Source organism: Oenanthe melanoleuca, chromosome 3 (genome assembly GCF_029582105.1).
Source record: "Oenanthe melanoleuca isolate GR-GAL-2019-014 chromosome 3, OMel1.0, whole genome shotgun sequence".
Lineage (NCBI taxonomy): Eukaryota > Metazoa > Chordata > Aves > Passeriformes > Muscicapidae > Oenanthe > Oenanthe melanoleuca.
Window position 1 is genome coordinate 82,937,348 of NC_079336.1, and position 27,104 is coordinate 82,964,451.

At 40.6% G+C, this 27,104-nt stretch overlaps 1 protein-coding gene across 3 annotated transcripts; it reads left to right on the top strand.

Annotated features, from left to right (window-relative positions):
* Positions 1–1,035: 1,035 nt before the first annotated feature.
* Positions 1,036–23,345, top strand: MCFD2 (multiple coagulation factor deficiency 2, ER cargo receptor complex subunit). Of its 3 annotated transcripts, none has more exons than XM_056488741.1 (5): positions 1,046–1,180; positions 1,934–2,085; positions 2,788–2,947; positions 3,915–4,048; positions 22,419–23,345. In XM_056488741.1, the coding sequence occupies exons 1-4, from the start codon at positions 1,061–1,063 to the stop codon at positions 4,044–4,046; spliced, it is 564 nt and encodes a 187-aa protein (XP_056344716.1). In that variant the 5' UTR covers positions 1,046–1,060; the 3' UTR covers positions 4,047–4,048; positions 22,419–23,345. The 3 variants fall into 3 exon arrangements, with proteins under 3 accessions (XP_056344714.1, XP_056344716.1, XP_056344715.1); XM_056488740.1 differs by lacking the exon at positions 22,419–23,345 and adding an exon at positions 8,358–9,289; XM_056488739.1 differs by lacking the exon at positions 22,419–23,345 and having other exon boundaries at positions 1,036–1,180; positions 3,915–6,122.
* The last annotated feature ends 3,759 nt before the right edge of the window (positions 23,346–27,104 follow it).

Here is a 27,104-nt window from a genome sequence, read left to right on the forward strand (position 1 = left end):
ATATATATATATATATATATATATATATATATATACCATATTGTAATTCGTGTTTTGTATAAAATAAGTCTGCAAAATAAACGAGCCACAGGTAAAGGCAGTGATTGCCTCAGAACTAGGTAAATTAACATATCTACAGGCCGGACTGCTACCGAAAAGCACCTTCTGGGGAAGCCTGGAAACTCACAGGAGAGCAGCATTTCCTGAAAAAATCATCACCAGGACTGCATTCCCCGACTCTGGTTCCCGTAAAGATGAAATCAACCACCTAAAAGCAATACACAACGGACACAAAATCTCGTCAAGGAGCAGGAAGGACTTTGTCTTGTGTGGACACCAGAGCTGAATTTGAAAGAAACAAAGGACGGTCCCGCTCCAGGCTATGAAAAACAGTATAAAAAGGGGCCAAACAAGACGGCGGTGTGAACACCAGGGGAACCCAGTGCGACAGAGGCTGGGTAACATCGTGTGTTCACCCAACTCCGAACCCGGGCTCGGTGTTGTTTTTTTCGGTTGTGGCTTTCCAGGACCGTATTTTCGGTCGCGAAAATAAAATTTGCCAATTTAACCTTTTAATTCGGTTTGATTCGGTTATTACCTACAACAATGAGGTGCCCTCTCGGTTATTTCTTCTCGAGGCTGAACAGGCAGCACTCCTGCAGCCTTTCCTGGTAAGAGGAATGTCTCAGTCCCTTAATCATCTTTGTTACTCTCCACTGGACCCACTCAGGAGCCTGTCCTGTGTCTCCTGTCCTGAGGAACCCAGAACTGGACACAGAACTCCAGATCAGCCTCACCAGAGCTGAGGAGCAGGATCACCTCCCTCAGCCTGCTGGCAGTGCTTTTCCTAATGCACCCCAGGATTCCATTGACACACTGCTGGCTCATGGGCGGCTCATCACCCGCAGCCCCGCGCGCTCACCTGGAGCCGCGCGCCCGGCCCCGCCCCGCGCTGGGCGTGGCCTCGCCGCACCTGCGCCGCCGCGAGGGCTCCACGTGGAGCTCCGGGCGGTGACGTCACCCGCGGGGCGGGGCGAGGCGGGGCCGAGCGGAGCGGCCAATGGCGGCGGAGCGGGCGGGGCGGCGCCGGGTCAGGGGTGATCCCGGGATGGTGGCCCGGGAATGGTGTCCAGCCCGCGCCCAGCCCAGAGCCCGCGGCACGGCGCACACCCGCCCGAGGGTACGTAGTCTGGCAGCGGCGGGGCCCCTCCGCCCGCCCCGACAGCTGTGCTGGAGCGGGGGTGCTGGGGCCCGGGCGGGGGCGGCGGGCCCATCCCCATCCCCATCCCCATCCCGCTGCGGTGGCGCTTTCTGGGGGATCCAGCCGGGGTGGGAGGCTGGCTGGCGGCCGGCGCCCTGCCGGTGGAACCGGGGCGGCTTCCGCGGGGGCCGGGAGAAGGCCAGGGCGGAAGGCGGCAGCCTGCGCCTGGCAGCGCGCTCTGGAGCGCTGTACCCTGTCACTGCCCGCGGGGCGCGCACATGCTCGGCTGCGTGACATCTGCCCAGCTGTGCGCCTTGGGAACTCGGGCTGAACGCAGCCACTCGTCAGATGGAGCCGCTTCCACGTCCTAAGCGACCTTTGCTCCCATAGCTCTGAGGCAGCTCTGCCTGAGGCAGAGGGCACGGTTGCTTGTTTGTCTGGAAGGTATATGAAAAGCCAAGCACAGCGCATTAGCTGTGAGAAAAAAAAAAGAAAAAAAGAAAAAAAGACATCTGAAAATTACTGCATTATTCAGTAAAATAGGGATCTTCATAAAAACTCTTAATTGGAGCTCTCTGGTTCTCTCCTTGCCAAGAGTTTCCAATGCAGCAAGTTCTTATATTCTGAAACTTAATGAGGCTGTTTCTGAGCACTGTCTAAATCTGCTAAAAGTAGATCATATTTTTAATCTGGCTTTTTTTTTTGGTGGGGGTGTTGTTTTCCTTTTTGTAGGAGATCACAATGGCCCAAAGGACGTTTAGAACACATTTGCTATTCTGCTTTGCTATGGCTGCATTCTTCATCTCTGCCCTAGCTGAGGAACACGTAGGAGAGAGTCAACATCCAAATATTCGCCTTGATAAGAATTTGGTGCAAGATAAAGAGTACGTGTTCCATGTTCTAAAAGTGTAAACTTTACTTCTTAATGATTTTCTTATCTCTAAAGCGTTATGCCAGTTGGATTTAAGCCTAAGGCACCCTGTTTTCTCAGAATGTTGTATGATTAGCTAAAACCACATATGAGACATGCTTGCTTGATAAATTTGTAGAGATATGAGACCTAGAAAGGTCTCTCTGGAGCCTTTAGCACTATTATGCTACAAAGAATTTCTTACAGAAATCCTGCTTACCCATATCAGCATACTTTAGACAAAATCATATTCCTAACAGCATCCTCTGGGAGAGGATGTAGAGTTGAGTTTATTTTCTGATTTGCTACTTCATAAATGTGAAACAGTTCTAGCAGCAAATAAAACTCCCTAGAACACTTCATGGTTGACTGGGAAAGATCTTCCTCCAGTTCCTGTGCTTTGGAAGACGGCCAAAAAGAGATTTTGGGCTCTGCTTCAGTTGTTTTGATAGCCTGCTAAGTAGACCAGAAGAAATAGAAATAGCTGAGGTATTAGAGGCCTCTACAGCCCCTCTAATAAATGACCTTTGTGCCCCCTTTATCTTGGTATCAGACTGTAGCTTTTAGTTGCCCAGGGTGCTTTTAGATTACAATATTTGATCAAAGACTAAATTTGCTGTAACCAGAGAATTAAATATTAACTGATGGAAATGTTGTGTGTTTTTTTTTTTCTTAGACACATCATGGAGCACTTGGAAGGTGTTATCGAGAAACCAGAATCTGAGATGTCTCCACAGGAGTTGCAGCTCCATTACTTCAAAATGCATGATTATGATGGCAATAATTTGCTAGATGGGTTAGAACTTGCTACTGCTATCTCACATGTCCACAAAGAGGTTGGTGTAGTTTTGTAAGGGCATATGTGTTTGGAAAGAGTTCTGACTCTAAAAGCAGCAGAACAGCAACACATCTTCATTGCACTTACAGTTTTGCCTGAAAATGAGACTATTTTTCTTCTGATAGTTCTGGATGAATTTATAAATTATTTGTACTTTATCACAGCTTTTCATGTCACATTGCAGTTTTTAGGAAGTTTCCATTTTAGTTTCAACTCTAAAATCAGGAAGGGCGCCAGAGTGAAAATGGCAGATAGGGATGGGGAGAAAGGGAAATCACCCAAAATGGGGCATGATCATATCATGTTATGACACTGTTTTCAACTTCAGACTGTTACTGCTGTATATACACAAACTATAAAAACCTCTTGCACAAGATCTGTATTAGAAGAACCTGCTGTGGTTTGCCTCTTCCTAAACTCAATTTCTCTTTCCAGTCATTAGGAACACAATAGAAACACATTATCTCATATTGACCTTCTGGTCGTTACAATTCAGAATAGCGTAACTTCCTGCTAATAACCTGTGGCAAGAAATACTGAGCCAAGAACAGAATAATGACTGGCTGTTTCTTGTGCAAAGGCACCTCTTTGTGTTCCCATAAGGGGTGTTACTAAGAATTTTACTGACTTTAAGCTTCAGTGTTTGTACTTCATTAAGATCCTGATTAAGAATACATTTATTAGATGATTGTCCATCATTATACATTGTGGTATTCAGCTTTTGGAACTTCTGACCAAGAATCTTGACTGCAGAATGCTCCTTCTGAAGTCCAAAGAACTTTGACTTCAAAGCTTCCATCTGATGAAATTTGCTTACATTGTTATACATTGTTACATAAAACTTAGTACCAAAGTGGACACCAAACATGAACAGCTTAGTAAAAAATTAGTTGTCAGTAATCTGTCACATGTGCCACTAGATGAGAAGGACTGCTAAACTGTTCACTGTGGTTTTGTTTTTGTAGGAAGGTGGTGAGCATACCCAAGCAATGAAGGAAGAAGAGCTAATTAGTCTAATAGATGATGTCTTGAGAGATGATGACAAGAACAATGATGGATACATTGACTATGCAGAATTTGCAAAATCACTGGAATAAGGGTTTGTTTCTCCTTCTAACCACATGAAAATGTGAACCAGTATAATGTGATTCATTATTGTCTCTTATAACCTCTGTGCTGTAAGGAAGAAAGGTGTACCAGTTCCAGCTGAATTTATTTGAAAGTTGTATGTGTCAAGAGTTTTGCTAACTTGGAATGAGAACCATATTTGACTAAACATAACTACTCATTTGAATCATGAAGCATGGAAGTGTCAACAGTACTTACACAGGGTACAGCTGACAAACTCCTAAGTAGCTCTGTATGAATACTAAATAGAATCATTAGCATCTAAATTTCAGGTTTTCAATCATTGGGTTTTATAGGTCTTATTTGCTTACATCTTCTATTTAAAATTATACCTAGAAAGCAAGAAATTATTACTTCATATAGTTGTATTCCAAGAGTAAATACCTTTACCTTCTCTCTAATTTACAAGGAAATCTGCAGATAAGTACGCATGCTTGAAACAGCAATTGTAGAGGGAAGGCATTTGAATGTGGATTATGTTTGAGTTCCACATGACACCATATGGACTTAAACATCAGTCTTTGAATAAACTGAGTATTTTTACATATATGTACTTCCTAGCATACCCTTACATATAAATATATATACATATGGTTTTCAATTTTTTGTTTTCTGCAGATTTACTTTTTTACCTTAGTTTACTGGGGTTTTTTTAATATACCTTCCATGTTTTCTTAAGAAAATTGAAGTATTTTTATTACATTTATATGTTGTGTTAATGCTGTATAGTATTTGTTAGAGTAGCTTCTGCTATCTCATTCTGAATCATAGAATGGCCTCGGTTGGAAGGGACCTTACAGATCGTTCAGTTCCAACAACCCTGCCAGGGTCAGGGACACGTTTCCATTAGACCAGGTTGCTCAGGTGCTCCCTCTCCAGGGTTAGGGCATCTACAGCTTCTTTGGGCAGCCTGTTCCAATGCCTCTCCATGCACACAGTAAAGAATTTTTTCCTAACATCTAATCTAAACCTAGCCTCTGTCACTACACTGAGAGACAGTCCCACTCCACCATTTGTGTAGGCTTCCTTCAGGTACTGGATGGCTGCCATTAAGTCACCCCAAAGCCTTCTCTTTTCCAGACAATCCTAGTTCTCTCAGCCTTTCCTCACAGGAGAGGTGCTCCATCCCTCTAATCGTCTTGGTGGCCTCCTCTGGACTCTCTCCAACAGGACTCTCTCCCTCCTGTGCTGGGCCCCCAGAGCTGGATGCAGGGTTTCAGGTGGGTCTCACCAGGGCAGAGCAGAGGGGCAGAATCCCCTCCCTGCCCTGCTGCCCACGCTGCTCTGGATGCAGCCCAGCACACATTTGGCTCTCTGGGCTTGGAGTGCCCATGGCTGGGTCTTGTCCAGCTCCCACCCAGCAGCACCCCCAGGTCCTTCTCCCCAGGGCTGCTCTTGATCTGTTCATTCCCAGCCTGTGTTCATATCAGGGTTGCTCCATCCAGATGCAGCAACTTGCACTTGGTCTTGTTAAACTTAATGAGATTCCTGTGGGCCCACTTCTCAAGCTTGTCCAGGTCCTTCTGGATAGCATCCTATCCTTCAGGAGTGTTTTGAAGGTCACAGTAACAATAAACCAGTTTAATATTAAAGCTTTTGTTCAATTTGGGTTTTACAGTATTAGCCAGCAGGAGTGAGCAAGTAATGCTGCCTTGTTAAGGTTTAAGTTCATATTCCTTGACACTTAAATAATGGTATTACTTTCAGGAAGTATTTCATAATTTGACAGTTTCAAGCTACTTGAGTGTTTCCAAATTATGATGGTTCTAGGAATATTTTCACTGTCTTGACTCAATACTTGGTAAGTCAAACAGTTAAGGATATTTAGAGTGGTGATGTATTGCTGTGTTATTGATGTTTGGTGACTGAAATGTAATTGAAATCTTAAATTGCATTCAATGATTATTCATTAATAAAGAATCTAAATGTTAGCCTATTTCTGTAAAATGTATAAAGAGCTATTTTCTGTACAAAATTATTCTTATACAAGAGAAACACATATGTAAAAGAAATTATTTCCTCTCTTTAAATGTTTGTGCAATGAAGCCTGAGTGTTGGATTTTTTTTCTTGTACTAATTATTTATTTTGAAACCTTTGTGGCCAGGTTTGTGCTGGTTGTACAAGCAATAAACTTAAGCTGGGGTTTGTGTATGCTGATAGGATACACAAGGCTGGAAGTGCTAGTAAGAAATGTATCTCATTTGCTGATGTATTTTAAGCTCATCTCTCCTGCAGTCATCTTAAAAGAAAATTCTTTCAGTTTCAGTTTCTTTTTTTTATTATTTTAAAATCTCTTCTGAGGCTGAATGATCTGGAGTGAATGTTGAATTGGAAAAAAGTGTAGGAAATGCTAGTGGCTAAGAGGGCAGAAGAGGTTAAGCTGCTCAGCTTTGAGCTCTTAAAGCAGGTTGCCTGTAGCCCTGTCAACTCTTATATGCTTATTGCTCTTGTGGTTTAAGCCCAGCTGGCAGCAAGGGACCACAGAGCTACTCACTCCCCCTGGTCAGATGGTGGAGAGAATCAGAAGGGCAAAAGTGAGAAAACATGGCGGTTGAAATGAAGATAGTTTAATAGCTAAACAAAAGCCCTGAGTGCAAGCAAAGCAAAATAGGGAATTCCTTCATCGCTGCCCAAGGGCAGGTGTGTCTCAGAAGAGCAAGGCTCCATCACACATAATGATTGCTTGGGAAGATAAATGCCATCATGCCAAATTGACCCTCCTCTCTTCCTTCATCCCCCTTAGATTTGTATGCTGAGCATGACACCATATGCTCAGGAGCATCCCTTTGGTTATTTGGGATCAGCTATCCTGGCTCTGTCCTCTCTCAGCTCCTTGTGCACCTCTCACTGGTGTGGGATGAGAGGCAAAAAAAAAGACTCTGTAAGCTCTGCTCAGCAATAATGAAAAATACCCATGGTACCAATTCTATTTCCAGTATAAATCCAAAACACAGCTCCATACTAACTACTGTAAAGAAAATTAACTTTCTGCCAGCCAAAATTAGCACAGTGCTTAAGGCTCTAAATTTTGGGTTCCTTTTAGCTGAAAGGGTGTAACTCTTTGGCATGGTTTACTTATCACATGCAACCACCTATAAGTCCATTTATATACTTCTATTGTATTCATTTACGTATTTATTAACTGCTATTGTATGTGGCAGAAGATATGCACCACAGAATCTTCATATTGGAAATCATGATAAATGCTGGTAATACAAACTTTATTTGCCAGCTATTTTAAATTTGTTATAAGGGTTCAGAAATATAAATAGAAAAATTATTTACTGAAAAGGGAAAACAAAATTGGCACTTTTGATACGTGTGAAGAGCAAAATAAAATTTTTGCTTTCCTAGAAAGAGCAGTTCAAGAAAAGTTACCCTGCATCATCATGTCTTTACTCAGCTTCCTAAAACAAATACACATATGTAATTAAGTACAATTAAAGATAAGTGTTTTAAGAGCTAGAGAGCTTTCTCAGTTATTAAGTAGAAAAGTGCAAATTTGCTGAGAATGAGCATGAATCAGACTTCTTTTTTTTCAAATATAACTCATTTGTGTGCTAGTTGTAGCTCAGATGATACCCCTAAGTGTGCTGGCACAGACCGTATATAAATACAGTACTTTTTGTTTCATATATATGAAATATAGAAAATATGACCTTTACAAAAGTACTACTCACCTGCAAAGCAGCTCTAGCTTCCATAGAACAGTGCAATTTCCATTTCACAGATAAATAACAAAACAGAAGGGCTGTTTGTTTTACTGAAGATCAATCATATCTCTGGCAGAAACAGATCAGAAGAATGTTGTTACATGTGATCGTCACATCTTCCTAGTCCATGATCTCAAGGGATGAAGATTAGCATTCCCTATTGGAGAAAACACATCTAGCCTTGCATTACTGTCTACTATGTGCTAAGTCCAAAATATTTAGATTATCTGCTTTTACCTCACAAAATATTACTGAATCTAGCAACTAAAGAAAATACTTTAACTTGTTCTTGAAGCACTCCTCAACTGAGGGGGTTTTTTAGTAATAAATCTAGAACAAAATTCTAGAACAAAGAGAAAGGCTTTAACCAGTGCATGTCAGACTTCTGTTAATGACAGGACTGACTGCCTAGAGCTTACCTGCATATTCACACAGGCTTTATCACTTTTTGGAGTTTCTTCATTAATTGCTTATAACCCTAAAATGTGTTAGATTCATTAGGGGATGGCTACAGACTCACAAATTTCAGTTTTGTCTAAAGTATTTTTTAATCCTGCAATTCACAGGTGAAAGAAGAGTAATTCAGAGACAATGTCATAATCGACAGAGCCACTAGATAGCGTATGGACACTGCACATCAGTTCCTTGCAGTATGGAGCAGAGTGATTCAACAACCTGCATTTCCCTAAACCATCACCAGTACTCTGACTACAGGCACGGCTTGCTCCTCTTAGAACATCACATTGACAGAATGATGCCTGCATTTTTATTAGTTTATAGCTGTCATAAAAGTTTACTACAGATGGGACTGCTTTCTGGTAATTAGTTTTCATTATTTAGGGAATCCAAATTGATTTTGAAGTGATAGTAAAGGAGCTTCATTGTAATTTTGTCAGGAAAAAAATGGTGTAATAGGAAGGCTTTTGAATATAAGCATCGAGCTTTGTCTGATGCTTCTTGACCATCTCTAGTTGACCTGGGAGAGGGACCATGATGTATCTACAATGGTCTGTAGATTATGTTTAACCAACATTAAAGAATATTGAGAGGCTTTTAGTAGGAGTCTGAAGTCTTACTGCTTTTGCATTAGATATAAGAGCTTCTGTCACTGTTCTTACAAGGCAGAGGTGTGGTATGGTCTGATCAGCCATTTCTGCTTAAGGTGAAGTTTATGGCCTTTTTTCCTCCTCTCCCCCATTACATGTAAGTCTGACTGTTTGTCCATTGCAACATGAAATCACCACATTATGGTCTAAACTTTTATTAAACTAGGTAGGGCAGGTATCCTTGCATAGCTTATTCTGAAGTATTTATTTTCACAAGTAATTTGTGTTCTAAACACTCCATTATGATGGACAAATCCTCTGTCCACATTGACTGAGATTCATTACAAGGGAAGTTACTAATTCCTTACAGAAAGTTTCTCTGAAGTTACATTTTTCTTCCCATTCTGTCTAATAAATTCCAAAGAGCTGCCTAAATCTTAAGGCCTAATACATACTGCAATTGTCTCAACCTTCCTCAGCTGCATTGCAGCTTTGCACATAGGTAGAGGGCAGTGTAACATACAACTCAAAAGTCTGCTGCCAGATAGGACATTTTACAAGAAATCAGCACTGCAGGGAACATAGTGTCATCAGCCATCTGATCCAAGTGACCGACTGCACTGGATTTCAAGAGGGCAGATGTCAATAAACTCAGAGAATGGGTAGGGAAGATCTCATAAAGGGCAAATCTAAAGGAAAAACAGATTATGGGCAGCTGTCAGTTCATTCAAGAAGTGCTAGTAAGAAACCAAGTGCAATTATGACATTGTAGAGGAAAGTAAGGAAATTCAGCAGAAGTCAGTGAATTCACAACCTTTTAATAGGTCTCAATTGTAAGAGAGATATCTGTAGAATAGAGACTAGTACAGCTGGTTGAGAACTCAGCACAATACTCCACTCATTGCAAGGTGTAGAGGGGGTGTAAACAGTTACTAAAGATAAAATGGACTAGATACAACTAGCAAAACTTATCAAAAGTAAAATAAATCTTAAGGGTAAGAAGAGAAAAACAATGGGAAATTTGGACCAGTACTCTATGACAGGCAAATGCAGAGGATGTTAAGGAAGTGGAAGAGTTTAATGCTCTTTTTTTCTCCCTTTTTCATCAATCTTACTTAAAAGATCAAGAGCAACCAAAGAGTGCAATTATTTTGGGGGCAAATTTTCAGCCTAAAATATGCAAAACTTGCTTAGAGAATAATATATCACATTACATGTTTTCCAGTTTCCTGAGCAATTTTACTCTAGGAGTCTTAAAACGGAAGTTGAACTACTAGCTAGAGATGTCACATAGCTTGAATTTATTTTATATATATTTTTTGCAAGGCCTTTAGTGGTATTTCCTATAATATCCTCATGGACATACTAGTGAACTGTGTTCTAAATGAAACTACTGTGGGAAGGGGCAGGAGGTCAAGTCTAGTTGGATAATTGTATCCATGGAGTAATTCCATCCTAACATATCAAACTGTGTGTGTTTTGTAAGGAATTCTGTGGGCCTTGGTCCAGTACAAGGTTTTATGTTTTCAATGAAGGCATAGGAGATTGAATATGAAGTATGAGTCCTAGCTCCAGAGCACAGAGAGAAAAACCAAAAATCCCAAAACAAAACAGCAAAGACTGTTAAGTCTTTAAGATGACAGAGCAAATTCCTAGACTTATTTTCAACAAATAGTCAACTGTTTTTGTCGACACTAGAATATAGTGTAAAAACATCCATACTGAGTCAAAACCAAGGTCCATCTAGCCCTAGAGCGTGCTTCAAGTAGTAGTCAATAACAGATGCTGATGGAATAATAAATACAGAAAGAATGATGTCATACTTTTCCCAAATACATACAAGGCTCCAGCAATTTGTAAATCGGGGACTTGGCTTCAACAACAATGAAACCAACTGAGGTCCAGAGCTCAGAACAATCAAGGCTTAAATGTCAAAGTCTGGGAACATTATTAACCAAACCCAAGGTCTCACAGAACATGTTCCATTCCCATTGTCAGTGGTACGTGCTGGGCAGACTTTACTGTTCACACTTCTCTGCAGTAACTTTCAGTGCAAGCTAAGGGAATCATCCAGGGAGACCACATCAGTGCAGTGGTATAGCAGAACTGTACTGTTTGCAGATGCCATATTCTTCTTAAAGTGAGGGATGCTGAAAATAGTCTAATGAATGTTTGCCTATAGTTTTGGTCATACTTCAAAAACCATATTTAAAAATTTCTTGATTACGAGAAAGTTCTCAACACATATTTTGCAGTAAATTCTCTTTAAGAACAGAATATTATGCCTCAGAACTTACTTTGCCATAAAACCACAAATAAACCCCAAAACAGTTATGCTGAAAAATAATATTGGCTTAAGTCTCATCATGTGTGGCTTGCAGCCATATTGGCACAAATCATTGCAGGTATGAATTTTTTGACCCAGTAAAAACCACTGAGATGAGTAGACTGAACTTTGAATTCTGTTCCCTTTGGAAAAGGCCTCCAGGGAGTGTGCAGAAGGGACTGTTAAGCCATGCTGTCAATTTCAGCATGGACTGCAGTGGGAATCAGGAAACATACAGGTGAAGATTTTAGACAGCAGTAGACAGGACCAGTCTCAGATACAGACTCTGTCTGTTCAGGATACATGCAGAGTTGTTTAGAAACCTTACATTGCCACCATTAACTTATAAGCACATTGGTACTGACTAGTTGAATTAAGATCTCTAAAAAGCACATAACACATGGAGGCAGGGACCACTTTCAGTAGCCAAATAATTCTGTCACCAGACAGCCTAAAACTATTCAAAGGCACCATTTTTAGCCAAGACCAACAGATCTGAAATACTTTTTGAATCTCTAGGCAAATGAATTTTCAGGATGTGACAAGCCAAAAAGTCTTTAGGAAACTCTCCAAGCAGATGAACTAATTTTTTTTAGCCATCATCTCTCTTAAACACCTTGACCAGTTTCCTTCAACTCTTCCAAAAAATCTGTCCCAGAATAAGATTATGCCTGTGAAGTTGTAGGTGGATAGGGCTAATTTTGGCAAAGAGAGGAATAGGAATAAAGTCAGGTTTATAATGGAAACTTAAAGACATTTGATGCTTGCTGAATACTGTTCAGTGGGGTCTATATAATACATGATCTTTCCATAGCAGCAAAAATATTAAGTGTTTTTATTGTCTCTAAGGGAAAAGACCACTTCCTCCATATGAGGTCCTGCCTAGGAAACAAAAAGACCTGTCAGGTCATGCAAATACTTTTGCTTCCGCCCATTAAAATGTTTATAGGATCCAGATTAATTTTCTAAAATTTTGGCTTGAGAATCTGTGCAGTTTATTACACCATGCTGGCAGTGCAGAATGATGACAATTTCCAACTGCAGATATGCCTCCATCACAGACCTTATTAAAACTGCAGCATGGCATTGACCCACCAAACTAAAGCATTAAATTAGCCAGCCAAGGTACTGCAACACCAGAGCACTGCCATTACAGACCACAGCATGCTGCAAAATCCACACTAAAAGCAGAGTTGTCAATGGCCAGCTGTTCTTGGCAGGCCACCCTGAATAGTCTTCCTGGGATAATGGACCCAAGCTATCTAGTTTAATGGGAATTCAGGTTTATCAGAGCTCTAAATCATATGATAGTCCAGTCGTGCAGGTAGTTAAATGAAGATATTCTGTGCGGTTATAAAGTCTGCCTCTAGATAGTTCTTAGGCAATAGTTCCTACAATTCAAATTGCCCAGTTTGGGAAAACATAGCATGGACAGTTTTTACTGAGATCTGGAAGTCTTCTGGTTTCTGTAATGGTTAAGGGAAAGCTCCCCTTAGGGAGTTTACAGATTGCCCTTTTCAGATTCCTGTGACAGGTAAAGGTCCTTTCTAGGTCCTTGTAAAGCTCACTTAATAAAAGTCTCTGTAGGGAATGGGAAAGGGTTTTATAGGCTGCAGGCCAGACAGCACATTTCCACCCAGTGTGCAATTGAGCTGTCATGGCCAGATACTACTCACAGAAATACACATAATTCTCTAAGATACTTAGGTCCTCTAACCCCATCCCACCCCTGATCCACAACCATACAACTTATTTCTGATGACACACTGTCCTCCCTACACAACCATCTAACCTAGCGACTGTTCAGCCTGAAAGCTTTTCCTGTTGACCTGCAGTGCTGTTTGGAAATGCAGAAGAAAAAGTAGCAGTATTGATTTAGCAGGCTAAATAAAAGTCATTCTAAAAGCTAATTCATGTCTAGGAACTAGCAACTTCAGCCTGGTACTCAGAACAGCATGGAGATTTGAAAATCTGGTCCTCATCCTATATGACAGGGATTGCTGGTCAGAAATTCAACTGGACAGCAGTAAAGAAGGAAAAGGTTGAGCAGGGGAGAGCTATAAAGCTGTCACATATACTCAAAACCTGTACTCAAACTTAAACCATTAGATGTGCTCCCTGGTAACATAATCTCAGCCTGTTTAAAACAACTTCTGTCAAATCATGGGCACAATATGGAACTAAATATGTCAGTGGACAAAGTACAACCTCAAAAGACATTACAAAAGGTTAAAAGTGCCAACAATATCTAGCAAGTTGACAGCATTTGACATGGAACTTCTTGCATTCAGGCTGTTTAGCAGCAGCTCCAATTTTAGCCTGAACACAAATCACTGGGGAGCATATAACTCCAGATGTTTTTCCTTCTCCCTCAAGAGAGGAGAAATGTACAGTTATTCCCTAAAAATTTGTGTTCAAGTGACTTTTCAGTGATACATGATCTTGGCAATGCCATGACTATTCATCTAGGCCCTTCCACACACAAACCTTCAGTTTCTGGTGACATATGGCATGGGAAAATCCAGATCAAGCAGCTGAAGTCTGGCAAAATTATAAACAATCAGAAAAAAGGTCTTCTAATGGAGGCTGTTAGACAGCATTAGCTATTGGGCCACTGTCATCTTCACAGCCAGAGAGTGATTTAATCTGTCAGTTATGTGAGCACTAGGAGTGATGAATAGGTCTTTGTATTCATTCACATCAAGTATATACCCAGACTGGCATACAATGTGAGGATTCTTTTGTCTGATAGTCGACTGGATCTGTAAAGAGCTGGGAATTTGCACAAAACAGCAAAGCAGTGCCACAAAAGATACCACCCATGTTCAGAAAGACGGATTCCCAAGGTGGCTGACTAGTGCCCTTCCTCCATGACTTAACTTGTCCATCATTACCTACACATTAAAAGTCACATGTCAAAAAAGTAGTCCAGTTTTTCACCTCAGTTTTAGCCATCCCAGATGGCCACATCTAAAATCAGGGTGGCATAGGGGCACAAGTGCAGCTTGTCCAAAACTGCCAGCAGCTGGTGAAACAGCAGCCACAGGGCTCCTCTGCAGAGCCAAGCCACTTAGCTCCTGCCAGCAGCCCAGAGTTTTTGGGTGACCACACTCCCAGAGGCACTCAGCTATGCTGACAGCAGAAGGAGCAGAGCAGGGCCCCAGGGCTGCCCAAGCTAAGCTATTCCTTTATAGAATGACTTCTCCAGACTTTATCAGTGAGACCAGTTTTCTGACTCCTTTCTTTTGCTGCAGCAGCACAAAAGGACAAGAACTGGGTAACAACTCATATCATGTTTTCACCTGGTATAAATGAGAGCAGACTAAGCCCTATCACAAGCCTTTATAAATAAAGCTGGTCACAGCTCTGCCAATTGGACATGGCAGTTTACTCTGCCCCAGCAGCTGCCTGGGCTGGAAATTGACTGGAATAGGACCACAGGGGGACAACAGTGAGGTGTGCCATTTGATCAAGGTTATTTATTAGCTTGGCTTTGCAATTCTTGGGAAGCCAGTGGCAGCTAGTCCTAATCCAAACACCTTCTGCATTGCCATAGAAAAAATGTTAACGCATACAAATTCCAGTAAAATTAAATTATCATAAAGCTTCCAAAGATATTTCCATAATCCAGCAAAAAACTCTGAAAAGTCTCAGTTTTATACAGATCATTATATACTACCTCACAAGCCATCCTCCCAGGACAAGTAGAGCTTCTGAACTTTCCTCTGTTGCAACTGGAGTGAAAAACTGGTGTCTATCACTGGCTACACTTCAACAACCCCATCACATTTTGGCATCACTCACAGAGATGATTTCTACCATTCAGATGTATTTGGCCTATTTATTTTTCTCTCATTCTTGTGATCAATTATTTCTTAGGACCTTATCCCAGTGTGGACAAGGTGCTCAGACTTTGTTAGCTCAGTCAGACCATAAACAAGATGAGTGATGCCTTCCCTCTCTTTTCACTTTCTGAGCTGCCCTTAACATACTCTTAAGGGTGAGCTGATGCTGGGAGGAGGCACAGTAGAGAAGAGTGGTGTGGGTGACTGGGGGTGGTGGTATAGGATTTGGGAGGGATGTGCTGGCAGATTGATGTATTATGGCCACAGCATAAAGGCTTGACCCCTACTGTGCTGCATGGTGCTACCAGTAGCCACAACAAGAGGAAGTAGGGGAATCCTTCCCTCTCCTATTTCCCTGTTGGTTTCTGGACCAAGGTTTCAGACCTAGGTTTCTAGAGAGCACCTTTCCTTATTCCTCAGTGAGCAGCTAGACCTAGGGCCCAATCAATCTCTATGTGGGGGTATCATGAAAGCCTTGAATGGCATTGTCCATCACTACCAGAAAGCAAACTATAGCCCCAGGCACAGGACTGTCAGGGCTGGCTCCTCACTTTTATCTGGCCACTGTAAAAGAAACTGTTGAAGTGCTGGCAAGCCATGAACCAGAGTACACACTGATATTCATCCCTGTGCAATGAAATTATAGGAATTAAGTGCTTAGAGCTAAGTGTGTGTTAAGTGCTCCACTGAAAAGCATAAACCTTGAATTGAGACAGTTTTCAGAGAATGTGAGATAAGGGGAACTTGAAACATTCACCTACAGCCATTACTTCTGCAGGCACATGAAGTCCAATGAGAACATAGCCAGTTGCATTTGGAACCACCAGGCCAGAGATAAAGTTAAACCAGGACACTACACAGGGGTAGCATCTGCCATTTAAACACAGCAAAGAAAGACAGTACTGTCCCTTACCTATAAAGATGCAAGTCACTCCAGGCAGTTAATAGGTTCACTGAACAACCATCAACCCAGATAACTAGAGAGAAGGTACCAGCTTCTCAGAGTGTTGTGTGCTCTCTCCTTTTGGTAGATGAGTCCCAGAAGTCATGCATAATTTTCGTAAGGTGAGATAATAAGCTGTTGGTTGTAGAAAGCCTAGAGTTAACCACACAGAAAATCAGCAGTCTGAAAACAAGAAACATGTCAAACTGCAAAACCAGATTTTTTTCTTTAAAAATAAAATAAGGGAGTGATTTGAATGTGAAAGTTTTGCTTAGAAGTAATATTCTAGCCATCAACAAAATAGGAGTAAAGGAGTAAATTCTTGTGATTCCTGAGTGATTTGATATGAAACATGCTGAAATTAATTCCTGATATGGATTTGCCTGTCATTCCTTGCTTTGCAGGCTGCCTCACTTCACCCCCAACTTCTCCCCTGTAGATTAGAGGGGAAAGGGAGGAGAAAGGGAGATTGCAGGACAGGAAAGTAACCTGAGACTAACAATATATTATACTTCTGTATGCTTTACCCCATATATTCATACACATGGCTTGACTCTCAATAAGTATACTTACATGCAAGTGGCAGGGAAGACTTAGATGGTCATGGAATCCTGTGAGCGAAGGATATCATCTTGAACAGAAAGCATGTAGGAAAACTCCTGTAACCCATGGCCATTGCCAGGGCACCACACAGGCTGTGGTGACAGGATGGGATGTGGGTCTGGCTCTGTGGGGCCCTGGCCAGGCAGGGCTGGGGGCAGCTGGAGCCTGGCCCTGCTGCAGCATCACTGAGGTGGGTAGGCTCAGGGAGCTGACATGGGCAGCAGGTCCTTGGGCAGGTTGAGCAGGTGGTTGGGCAGGACACCAGAATCCCTTTGTGCCTCTGAAGCAATGGCAGCCATGGCAAAAATGCCAAAGATATCCCAGGCCTATGTAAGGACACGAGTTATCAGCAGGTCAAGCAGATACAGCTACCTTGAGCTACCTTGTTTTGGGTCATATTCAATAGTGCCAGCAAAGGATAGATATAAAACTCCATTATCCTGATTTACATGGCAGAGCATCTCCAAGCACCTCCATCCCTATCAATGGTGAACAGGTTTTTCATGGCCAAGACTGCCAGCAGAAGGTGCTTCATCCTCCCTAAGTGCTGTCATCCTCCCCTGCCCCACTCTGGGGCTGCCAGTGACAGCATTTCACAAAGGTGTAGAGGAGGAGGAGGAGGAGGCTGGAAAACCAAGGCTACTGCTGCCTTCTCACGTATTATTTGCATTGAGGAGAACCTAACCACACACCCAGGTTTACTCAGGTGGAATACTCTGTTTGAGGCCTTCATTTATTTTTTTAATTTATTTTTTTTTAGCAGAGAAACTAAAAAAAAACAACTTGTCAGCAAGTGACAGTTTGGGTTGCTGGGCTTTAGTGATTTTTAATTTTCTCCTTTTAGTGATTTGTGCCAACTGTTACTTCATGCATATGGAATATACAACTTCCAGCCTTTTCTCACTGGTGTGAAGTAACAGTCTGGCACGTGCTGAAAACAACAAGCAGAAATTAACTTGCTCTCTCCCACCTTTAATGTCAATACCCAGCAGTAATTATTTGGAAAATTAAACATGTAGTCATCTTGCCATCACCTTAATTCTCCACATAAAAAAGGGATTATATAACAAATTAGTCTGTCTTCTAGGGACTTGCTCACCAGTTCACTCTTCTTTAATAAATTAGCAAAGAAGCTTTTGGCTTTCAGACATGTTAGGAAATCCTTCCCAAATTCAGACCACCAGTGCTAAGAATTGCTGAAGTGCTTAAACTGCTCTGGAACCACCTCCTTGGACTTTACAGAGCCTGAACTCCAGGTGACCCACCACACAGTGAAAACACGAGTAGACATCTGTAATCTGATCTTCTGACATTCGCTCTCCAGTTTAGAAAAAACAATCCCCCAATTCACAGGGGTCATAGAGTCTTCAGTCTCTCTCCTGTGCTCGTTCAAATACAACCCAGGGCTCAGATTTGAGGTATGTGACAATGGAATCTCTGACAATTCTTTCTCTGGTGATGGCTTAGCAGGAAGCAGCAGTTGCAAAGCAGAGCTAGATGTGTTTCCACCAGTTGTGCAAGAACATCTACATTGCCTGCAGTGACAGGGATGTCTGCTGGCCAGAAGGGTGAGTTGCAAAGGCACAGCATGTCTTATTCCTCCTCAGCTGACTGTATGTTGGAGAACTAATGCTTCTTTCATACAGAATTACACAGTATGAAGTCTGCTGATTGCCAGTCATCTGCAGGCCTGATGCAATGCCCACTGGAGCCAAAGGCTGTTTTTCTTCTGCCTTTATAGGCTTTGGATTATCGCCTTGCTTAGAACACTAAACCTTTGAGTACTTCAAGCTGCAGGGTCAAACCCCTTACTTTCTGCATTCTTCACTCTTAGCTGTAACAGTCCATGTCACCACCACAATGATAGCATTGATAGCAAACAGATCTGTGAATCAATACAGAAACAATCGTACTCCTGCTTTTTCCCTTGACTTTATCCAGCCTCTCCCTTGAGGATATAAACCCAGCTGCTCCAGATAGGCCATTCTCATAGGAACAGTAGCTTATTGATTTTTAAGCACTAATTTTCAAGTTTGTTATTAAAGAACCAAGTATCTTATCTGTTTTAAAGGAAAAAAATGAAAACAGAAAAAAAATTATTCCTATTTTTCCAAGACTAGACAGTAAAGTTGTCTTCTTGTACCCACAAGAGTTTGAGCCTTTAGTTTGAGCCTTTGAAGCTGTCCCTGAAATTCTTGTTGGCCTGAAACATGGGGCTATTGAGCTCACCCATGTGTCTGCATTGCTTTTACAGCAGAAGCAGGGCAAGGATGTCTGCTCTCACACACAAGTGCTTGCATCACTTGACTGAAGAAGCACTAAAGGACCAGTGGCTGATGACAACTCCGAGTGCTGCCCGCCATCAGGGTGCTCACACAGCACTCATGGCTACCTCACCAGGGACCTCAGAGGCTGATTAGGCCCACCACAGCTTTTGGTCACCGCTGGTAGCACCTGTGCTCCGCTAATGATCCACTCCCCGTTCAGTAGACAAATCAGAATCTGAAGAGAGAAGAAAATATAATCCCTTGTGTTCAAAGTTACAGACATTCAGATGTACTGATTGTGACAAATAAGTGTTCTGGTTAAATCTGGTCTATAGTATAGCAAACTCTTCTGGACTGGCAAGGTTTGGAGATGACCAAGGTTTGGAATAGGTCTAAAAAACCTCATTCCTCTTAGTTTTCATTTCTGTCATTTTCTGCTACGTATCTTATTTTGTCCATGCAGTCACCTCATGACCTGTTTACCCAGATTGCTTTGAGGAAACTAAATACAGAGTACAATATAGAGCCTATTTTTTCCAGTAGCCTCATGCTCTTCCTACCACAGTTATAAAAGGATGATGTTCATCCAGTTGCACAAATTACCAGTAACTTTTAAATGATGCTGAAATTTTATGTTGAAAAATCTTCAGGAGTGGTGATTTTTTAATTATTATTTTATGAAAATCTGATTATGTCAGATGCTTTTTTTTAGTTCCAACAGCCTCTGACTTCAGAAAAACTAAACATTCTCATGGGAGGAGCATATTGTACCATGCCTCAATAATCATCAAAGTAATTAGGTCACCCAAATCTGAGACTGAAATCTGAGACTGAAACAGTACTTCTTAGGGAGTGATGGCTTACAAGCAGATAGGCTAGATAAACAAAATTAAAAACCCCTAACCCTCAAGTGACAAAACACATGGGTAACAATAATGGTTCTTTCTGCCTCTGGAGATCTTCACACTGAGAAATGAAAGAATTTGCAGTAATTGTCCTCCTAATCATGCTATTACATGCAGTGTGAAAATAGTCTATTTCAAAATCCCTCCCATCAAAACTAAAAGCTTCTATGCCCTCTGAATGGATATATTAAAAAAATGAGAATAGAGAAATGGACAGGGAAGAAGAATCTATATAGAAAGAATTTCTATATATATCAAAGAAATGACTCAGTATTTTGATTAAGTAATTTTTTTTCCTCTTTTTAACATGTTTTCAGGATTTTACAATGCTGATTTAAATATCTTCAATTCTGCAGCCTAGTTTAATGTGACCTGTATGTAACATATCCCACTGGTGATATGAACTACATGCTTCCTCTTTCCAATACACATAGCTTCAGCACAAAGTGCACTTTTCCATATAATGTTTTTGCTTTGGTCCCCTGTGTCAGGCAGTATTGTAACAGCTAAATGTAATATTGCTAATATTACACTAAAAACTTCTCCCACTCTACAGAAATCCTATAGAAGTGAAACTCTGCTGAAATACTGATCACTCAATAGGAGGCCAAACAATCAGACACTGGCAACTTCTGCAGAATATTTGCAACCTTTGTCTTTAGTCCAGCAGCATGGACAGAGTGAAATTGCATTGGCCAGCCTACAAACTTGCCAAAAAATTTCAATCCCTCTCCCAGTGCAGTTCCATGAGATTCAAAACACCACAAACAACTTCTGACCTCTCTGAGCAATGATCACCCCCAAACATGTTATTCTGCAAACTGGAAAACTATACAAAGAAAACTAAACTAAAGAAAGCTGTTATTAAAGAAAAAAAGAAAAAAAGAAAAAAAAAAAAAAGCAACCAAACAAAAAAAACCCCAACAAACACAACAAAATCAAAACAGACAAACAAACAAAGTAAACCATGCATTCATTATCCACTAAAATATCTTTTCTGTAAAATTTTGCTTTTTAAGAAGAGAGGAGAGTAGCTGGATATTTAAAAAAAAGCTCCTAAAGGGTTGAGGTACAACAACATATTATTCAGTGAGGGATGTGCTCAGGCTTCATGGAAGTTCCTCACATTATCCCTATTGGCAGCAAGCAGAACTTGTTTTGCAGGGCTACTGGGCTTGGGTTTATGGAATTACTACAGAACACCAGAGCAATGTTTGTAGCAAGAATAGAGAAACGACCCTAGAGTACATAGAAATTAAACTAAAGAGAATTACAAGCAGATTTTAAGAGCAAGACATCAAGAAGAAGACAGGGACGCTGAGAAAATGGAAGTAGAAAAACCCTTCAAAATGATAAAAACCTAAAAGATTCATTCAGAATTGTCTCCTCCAAAGGCAAATATTCCCACTGCCTCGCTTCATTGACAATGACATTTCCATGGGGCCTGGAATCTGATCTGGCACATATAATTTACAGAAGCTTATAAAATTTATTTACTGTAACAGCACACCAACAATGATATACTATGGATTTTAGATGAGTATTTTATATTTCCACAGAAGTCAATAAAGTCCTGGCAGCAGAAAGCTTGGCTTTACATTCACATAAAATATTTTATCTCAAAGAACAATAGAAATTCTAATCAAATTGAATTCCTTTATATTGTTACAAACTGCAATTAATCTGCTGAGACTGAAAAGCCATATGGATTTTTGACTGAAAGGCATGTCATTAAGTTTCTCAGTTGTTTACATGTAATGCAACATGACAGGAATTTGTATGGAGATGAGAGAAAACGAGCTATTTGACATAAACTGTTTGGAATCCTGTCTATGGCTGTTTGCAGTCTGCAGTGGATTGGCAGGGCTGATCACGTGCATAAGTGTAGGATTTGTAGGAGAGTTTCTCATACTGCATTGTTCTTTGAGGAATACTTGGTGAAAACTCACTGTGTCTTTGGGTATTCAAGCCTAGGGAGGAAGTGAACATTAACATCAGCATATTCTAGCAAGAGTAAATAATAAATCTACAAAAAGGAAATACTTGATTTATATTAAGCAGGTAAAAAGTAATGTCATTTGTACCTCCTATGTGAAGCATGGAAGTTACCTCTCCCAGTTCTTTCCCCATGGAAAGATGACACATGATCGAAGCCTGCAGAATGTCTGGGCAAAAAAAAGGACGTGGGCACTACAGGGACTGAGTCTGGATCACAGGCAGAGTTATCCTATTTAGTACAATTCTTTCTGTTGTGCAAGTTTTTTCAGCACCTTAACCTAGCTAGTTAGTTAGAAAGCAAGGGGAGATGAAAGTCTCTCTCCAAAAAGAATTAGATTGAAAACACAAATCTGGAAAGTTCAGAAAACAAGAAGAAATTTAAAAGAGCCAAGTATTTATTTATCTGTTTGTTTTAAACTTCATGCTTGGAAACATTCAGACAGCCTTCTGAACTGGGATAGAAATAGAAGCTTGAATGTCTGAGATATATTTTGGGTCAAAAATTAATGATCCCGTCTGTCTTGGTCTTGTTTGCTAATTTAGAACCTCAAATAAATAGCCTCAGGGAACAGAGGGTAGGTAATCAGCATTTGCTGTCACTTTACAATGTTTTGAACTGAGTACCTGAAATATTGAGAACCCCATAATCATCAGGCATTTTCAAAATCTTAATTTAAAACTTTTTCTGTCACAGGAGAATAATTTTCCTTCAGAGATGAACCTCCCCATCCTCTGGGAAAGTGCATTTGATGATGGGAAAGGAGGAAAATTCATTAGACTAATCAAGAAGGCAATTGGAAAACCTGACTTCATTCTAAAATAACGAATATGTTCATGGAAAACCAGCCTCAAGTCAGGGCTTCAAATGAATCAATTTTGCAAGAGGAAGAAATTACATTACTGGCATTAGAAAGACATGTCTTGAGACACATGTCATAATTTCTTCCACTGGCAAAGAGATGATGCTGAGCAGTGGTGAGAGCAGTCACCATCACCAGGTCCCACTCCCCTGGAAACTTTTGTGACTGTTCTCGAGTACAGAAGATGTTGTGGTGTCTCTGCCCATCCCAGCATCTCAGCTGCCTTTTACACAGGTGCCATACTGCCTAAATTGCTGGTGGCCTGTGCCTAGCAGCTTTGCTGTGAGGCTGGACCAGCCATCAGCACACTCAGGGTGTTGCTCAAGACACGAGCACTGCCTGCCTTCATCTGGGAACCCTTGTGGCACAGGGGCTGAAGGGTGACGTTTATTTACTTTCATTGGTTGTTTCTGAAGAACTGGATAAGCTACTGGATTTTTTCATGAATCTGCTTTTATTTAGACATAGCAGCTTTTGCTCACCATCCTCAGCAAATGGACTCAAAAGCACACAGTCAACTTCCACAGGAGACGGATATGCTGATAAAGAAAGAATACAGAAATCTCAGAGGGAACCATAGAAAAAAACAAACCACAGAGCAAAATTTCTGTTCATCTTTAAACTAGTTTTCCCTCAATTAGGTAATTAGATCTGTAAGAGATTGAAAAAGCCTCTACAAAGACAGTGCAATAACTTTTCACAATGTCTAAGATGATAAAGAAGACAGCTTCATTAAAGCCAGTGGAAAAGTATTATTAAAAGATGTAATTTATGTGGTACTCCTGTTTCTCTAGTTTATTCTTGCTGTTCAACTATCTGAGTTACAACAACTGGATCTATAAGTACAAATACTGCATTTCTAGATTTCATGCCCACTTTGAACACTGGTCCAAGTGAGGACCAGTGAATTTATAAGAAATATCCAGGTTAACCTGTAAAGAAAAACTTATGAGACTTTGGTTCTCTAGCAAGCATCTGCATCTGTTCTATTTACTCAGGTAACACAAGAGAAGCCACACTACTAAAACACATCATAAATGAGTTACTGAATTAGGTCATTCAGGCTCAGCATTAAGACTGGTAGCTATTATATATTGATTTATTTTATTAAAGTAGGCATTTACTGTCTAATGGGACTCACATGAGGATGTTCTTACCAGTATTGGGAAAAATAATATTTCTTGGTTCTTACTGTCTCCTCCCTTCTCACTATGAATCTAAAATGACTGAAATCCAATGGCTTCAGAAAATGCGACCTCTAAAATAGTGCTTTCCTGAAACTAAATTAAACCCAAAAAAACCCAAAAACAAACAAACAAAACAAAAAAAACCTGACAAACTAAAACCACTTGGATTGTACAAAATACCGAGAAAGCTTCTTGCTAAATAGCTCCTCTGGCAAATACAATAATGGAAGGAAACAGAGTACACTGAATGAAATCTATCCCATGTTAATTATGTTGCTTCTTTCCCTAAGGAAAGACTGTTGTGTATATGGCAGAATACAAACTGCTGAAAATTAAAATGTGCTGCAGAACTGAAATCTTGTTAGTCTCTGCTTAATGTTTAGCCTTTCACTTGTGAGCTGGGAAGATATGGTAGTTCATGTAGGAAACACCACATCTCTGCCAGGCTTTGCATGATGGGAGTGATCAAACTGTCTGCACACAGGGCACACATAATGAGACAAGAAAATGTTTTTGGGGTACAAGCATAGAGGCAGCTGCTGCAGCAATCTGAGGTACTACTGTTGGTTCCTCCAGCCTCCTTTCTATGCTATAGAAATGCAAATGAAAACACATCTCCACGAAATTCTGTATTTTGAATATAATTGAAACAGGGATTTTTGACCAAATTAAACTTCTTCTGCTCTTTTGTTAGTGATACTTATCTAGCTAGATAATGAGAAGTCATCTTGTTCTTCAGTTATAAAAAGCTGCTGTAAGTACATAATATGGTTAACAAAACACATGCATAACTAAACTTAATTTTAGAAGTGTCAGTCTCAGTTTTGAAATGCTGTGTGACATACCAGAGTCCTAGTCATACCATAGTAAGAATTATGGGCAATGCTGGCTATGTTCCCACAAAAATAAGTTAAAATATCAGAGCTGCTACTTGAATTTTGCTTTTCAGCAGAAAATATTTATGTAAATAGCAATCTGTCAACTTACCACTGCAACCTAGAGCATTACCATTGTGATGAAGTACCAACAGACATCTTTGTCCCCAGAGCATCTCTCAAGAGCAGGGTGTAGCCCAGAGCATTTGCTTTGATCCATCCCACTGCCATTTGCTTGACTTTTTTTCCCTGCAGACCAAGTTTCAGATGAGGAACTGGAGGTTTTAAAAATTTGGCCCAAAAAACACATTTGCCTTTTCACAGGAACTAAGCTCTTTGCCCTGGTGCAAAGCATCATGAAAAGTTCAAAGGAATCATCTGACAATGCTGGATAGGATAAATACCAGCATTTATTAGTGATATGAGTCAGCAAATAATTTCTTCCCGTGCAGATTCAGAAAGTTTGTAGTTGTCAGGTTCCCCACAGAATCTGACATTCTGTCATGAAATATACTGACTTCATGAGTGACTCCAACCTAATCATGAGTCAGACACTCATGCTGCTCAAACCCTCAAGCCTGATCCACGGTCCTTCTATTGACAGCTGTAGGATCTGTCCCAGAATCTCAGAATAATTCAGGCTGGAAGGGATCTCTATAGGTTATTTGGGAAAACTACTTGCTCAGAGAAAGGCCTGCTGAGGTCACATTTGTTCAGGGCTTCATCCAGTCAATATCTGATTATCTCCAAGGTGGGAGATCCTGCAGACTCTCCTGTCATCAATTCCAGTGCTACATCACGCTTCCAGTGAAAAAAAAAAATCCTAATAACACTAGTGAATTTCCAGACACATTGTGTTTGGTGTCTCTTGTCCTGTCCTGTCACTGTCTTCCTCTTATAAGAACTAAAATTCAACTTTATACACATGCTATTTTCTCTAGCTGCTACCAAGTCTCCTGACAGTCTTCATTCTCAGACAAAAACCTCTTTCTACAAAACATTCAGTGAAGATGAGCAGGTTCATCCTTGCTACCATTCTAAGTCATGATTTGCAGTCTTCCTTCATCCCTCTTTGGAGCCACTCCATTGCCTAGACCAGTGAATGAGTTCAATGCTGAAACAGAGCCAGCCCTTGTCTTCTTTTAAAGAAGTCAGAGTCAGCAGTACTCAGAGAGTCAGCAGAAAGGACAGCCTTTCTGAAACAAATGCACACGGTCAGTCCTTCAGGTAGCAGGATCCAAAATTCCTCAAGCCAGAAGGCTCAGGCCAAAGTTGATTAAGCCTTCAGCAGAAGAGGACATACTGTTTTCTTGGTATTTTGTCTTCCAGGTATTTAAAATTCATTCTTTTCTGTCTTGTGGTCCCTGTAAACTTTTTCTCAGCCTGTGTTTCCTAGGCAGCTCACACATGTGGAAATAATTTCTGCAATGCCAATATTCCTTTTTTGAGTCTGCCTCAGTTCAAGACAAAAGAGCATGGCTCTATTCAATTCTGAAAGGTTACTCTGCCCCACATTATACCAATACAAATACTCTCAAGTTTTCTCATCTTTCAGTATAATATGGGGCTCTTATAATTTTCTCCCCTTATAAAAAACATGTATAAATGCTGGGAAAGAAAAGAAAGCCCAGCAGTATGAAATAACTACAGAACATTCTCATATTCTGTGTATTGACAGTCTGGTCATGGTCAGGGAATTTATATGTATCATAAAAATTTATCTATGGTGAAGTTAGAAGGATCGAATTTGTATGTCCTAAGGCAAAAAGCTACTGCAGTAATATACTCTGAGATTGGGGTGTCATGTCTAACAAGTTCAAGCCTAGCAGAGACATCAAGATACTCTGAGATAAGCAATAGCTACCTAAAGGGCTGCTACTTGTCACTGTATCACCATTTACTTTGTATCTCTGAGCCACTAGGATTATATTCACTTATTTTATTACATTTTACATAGTGACTTCATATTTTTTAAAAAAAAAAATTCAAGAGCTGAAAGGAGAATTTTCCATTCTCTCATTTTTAGAACTAGTGTTTTGCTCCAAGAATGGTGGGGCTTTTTTATTTTCTATCCTGTCATTAGAAAAATATTTTTAAAAAAAAGTCATTTCTAGCAGCCAGGAATTGATGACAGTAACCAATCAGCTTATTATTATCAATGGAAATAACAATTTTGACTATAAGTTAAAGCATGCATGACAGTCATGAGGATACTTCCCTGCAGCAAAATTTCTGGAAAGCATTTAGGTGGCTTAGTGAATTATCCATAGGGCTCTAGGGAGCAGATATTAAGGAAACTCTGCCACCTTTTGAAAGAATATTGCATGTTCTTCTTTCTCCTCAGGTTTCATGATTAAAGCCTCCACTACCCCAAATTATAAAGGAATCACATGCCACTCTACACTGACATCAAGAGCCCATTTCACATAGAGTTTTTGGCTGGTGGCTGGGTGGAGTT

Excerpts from the sequence above, each read along its gene's own strand:
- MCFD2 (XM_056488739.1), top strand. The coding sequence starts at position 1,061 with ATGGCGGCGGAGCGGGCGGGGCGGCGCCGGGTCAGGGGTGATCCCGGG. Across the intron at positions 1,181-1,933 it reads CGGCGCACACCCGCCCGAGG|GAGATCACAATGGCCCAAAG; the intron begins GTACGTAGTCTG and ends TCCTTTTTGTAG. Across the intron at positions 2,086-2,787 it reads AATTTGGTGCAAGATAAAGA|ACACATCATGGAGCACTTGG; the intron begins GTACGTGTTCCA and ends TTTTTTTCTTAG.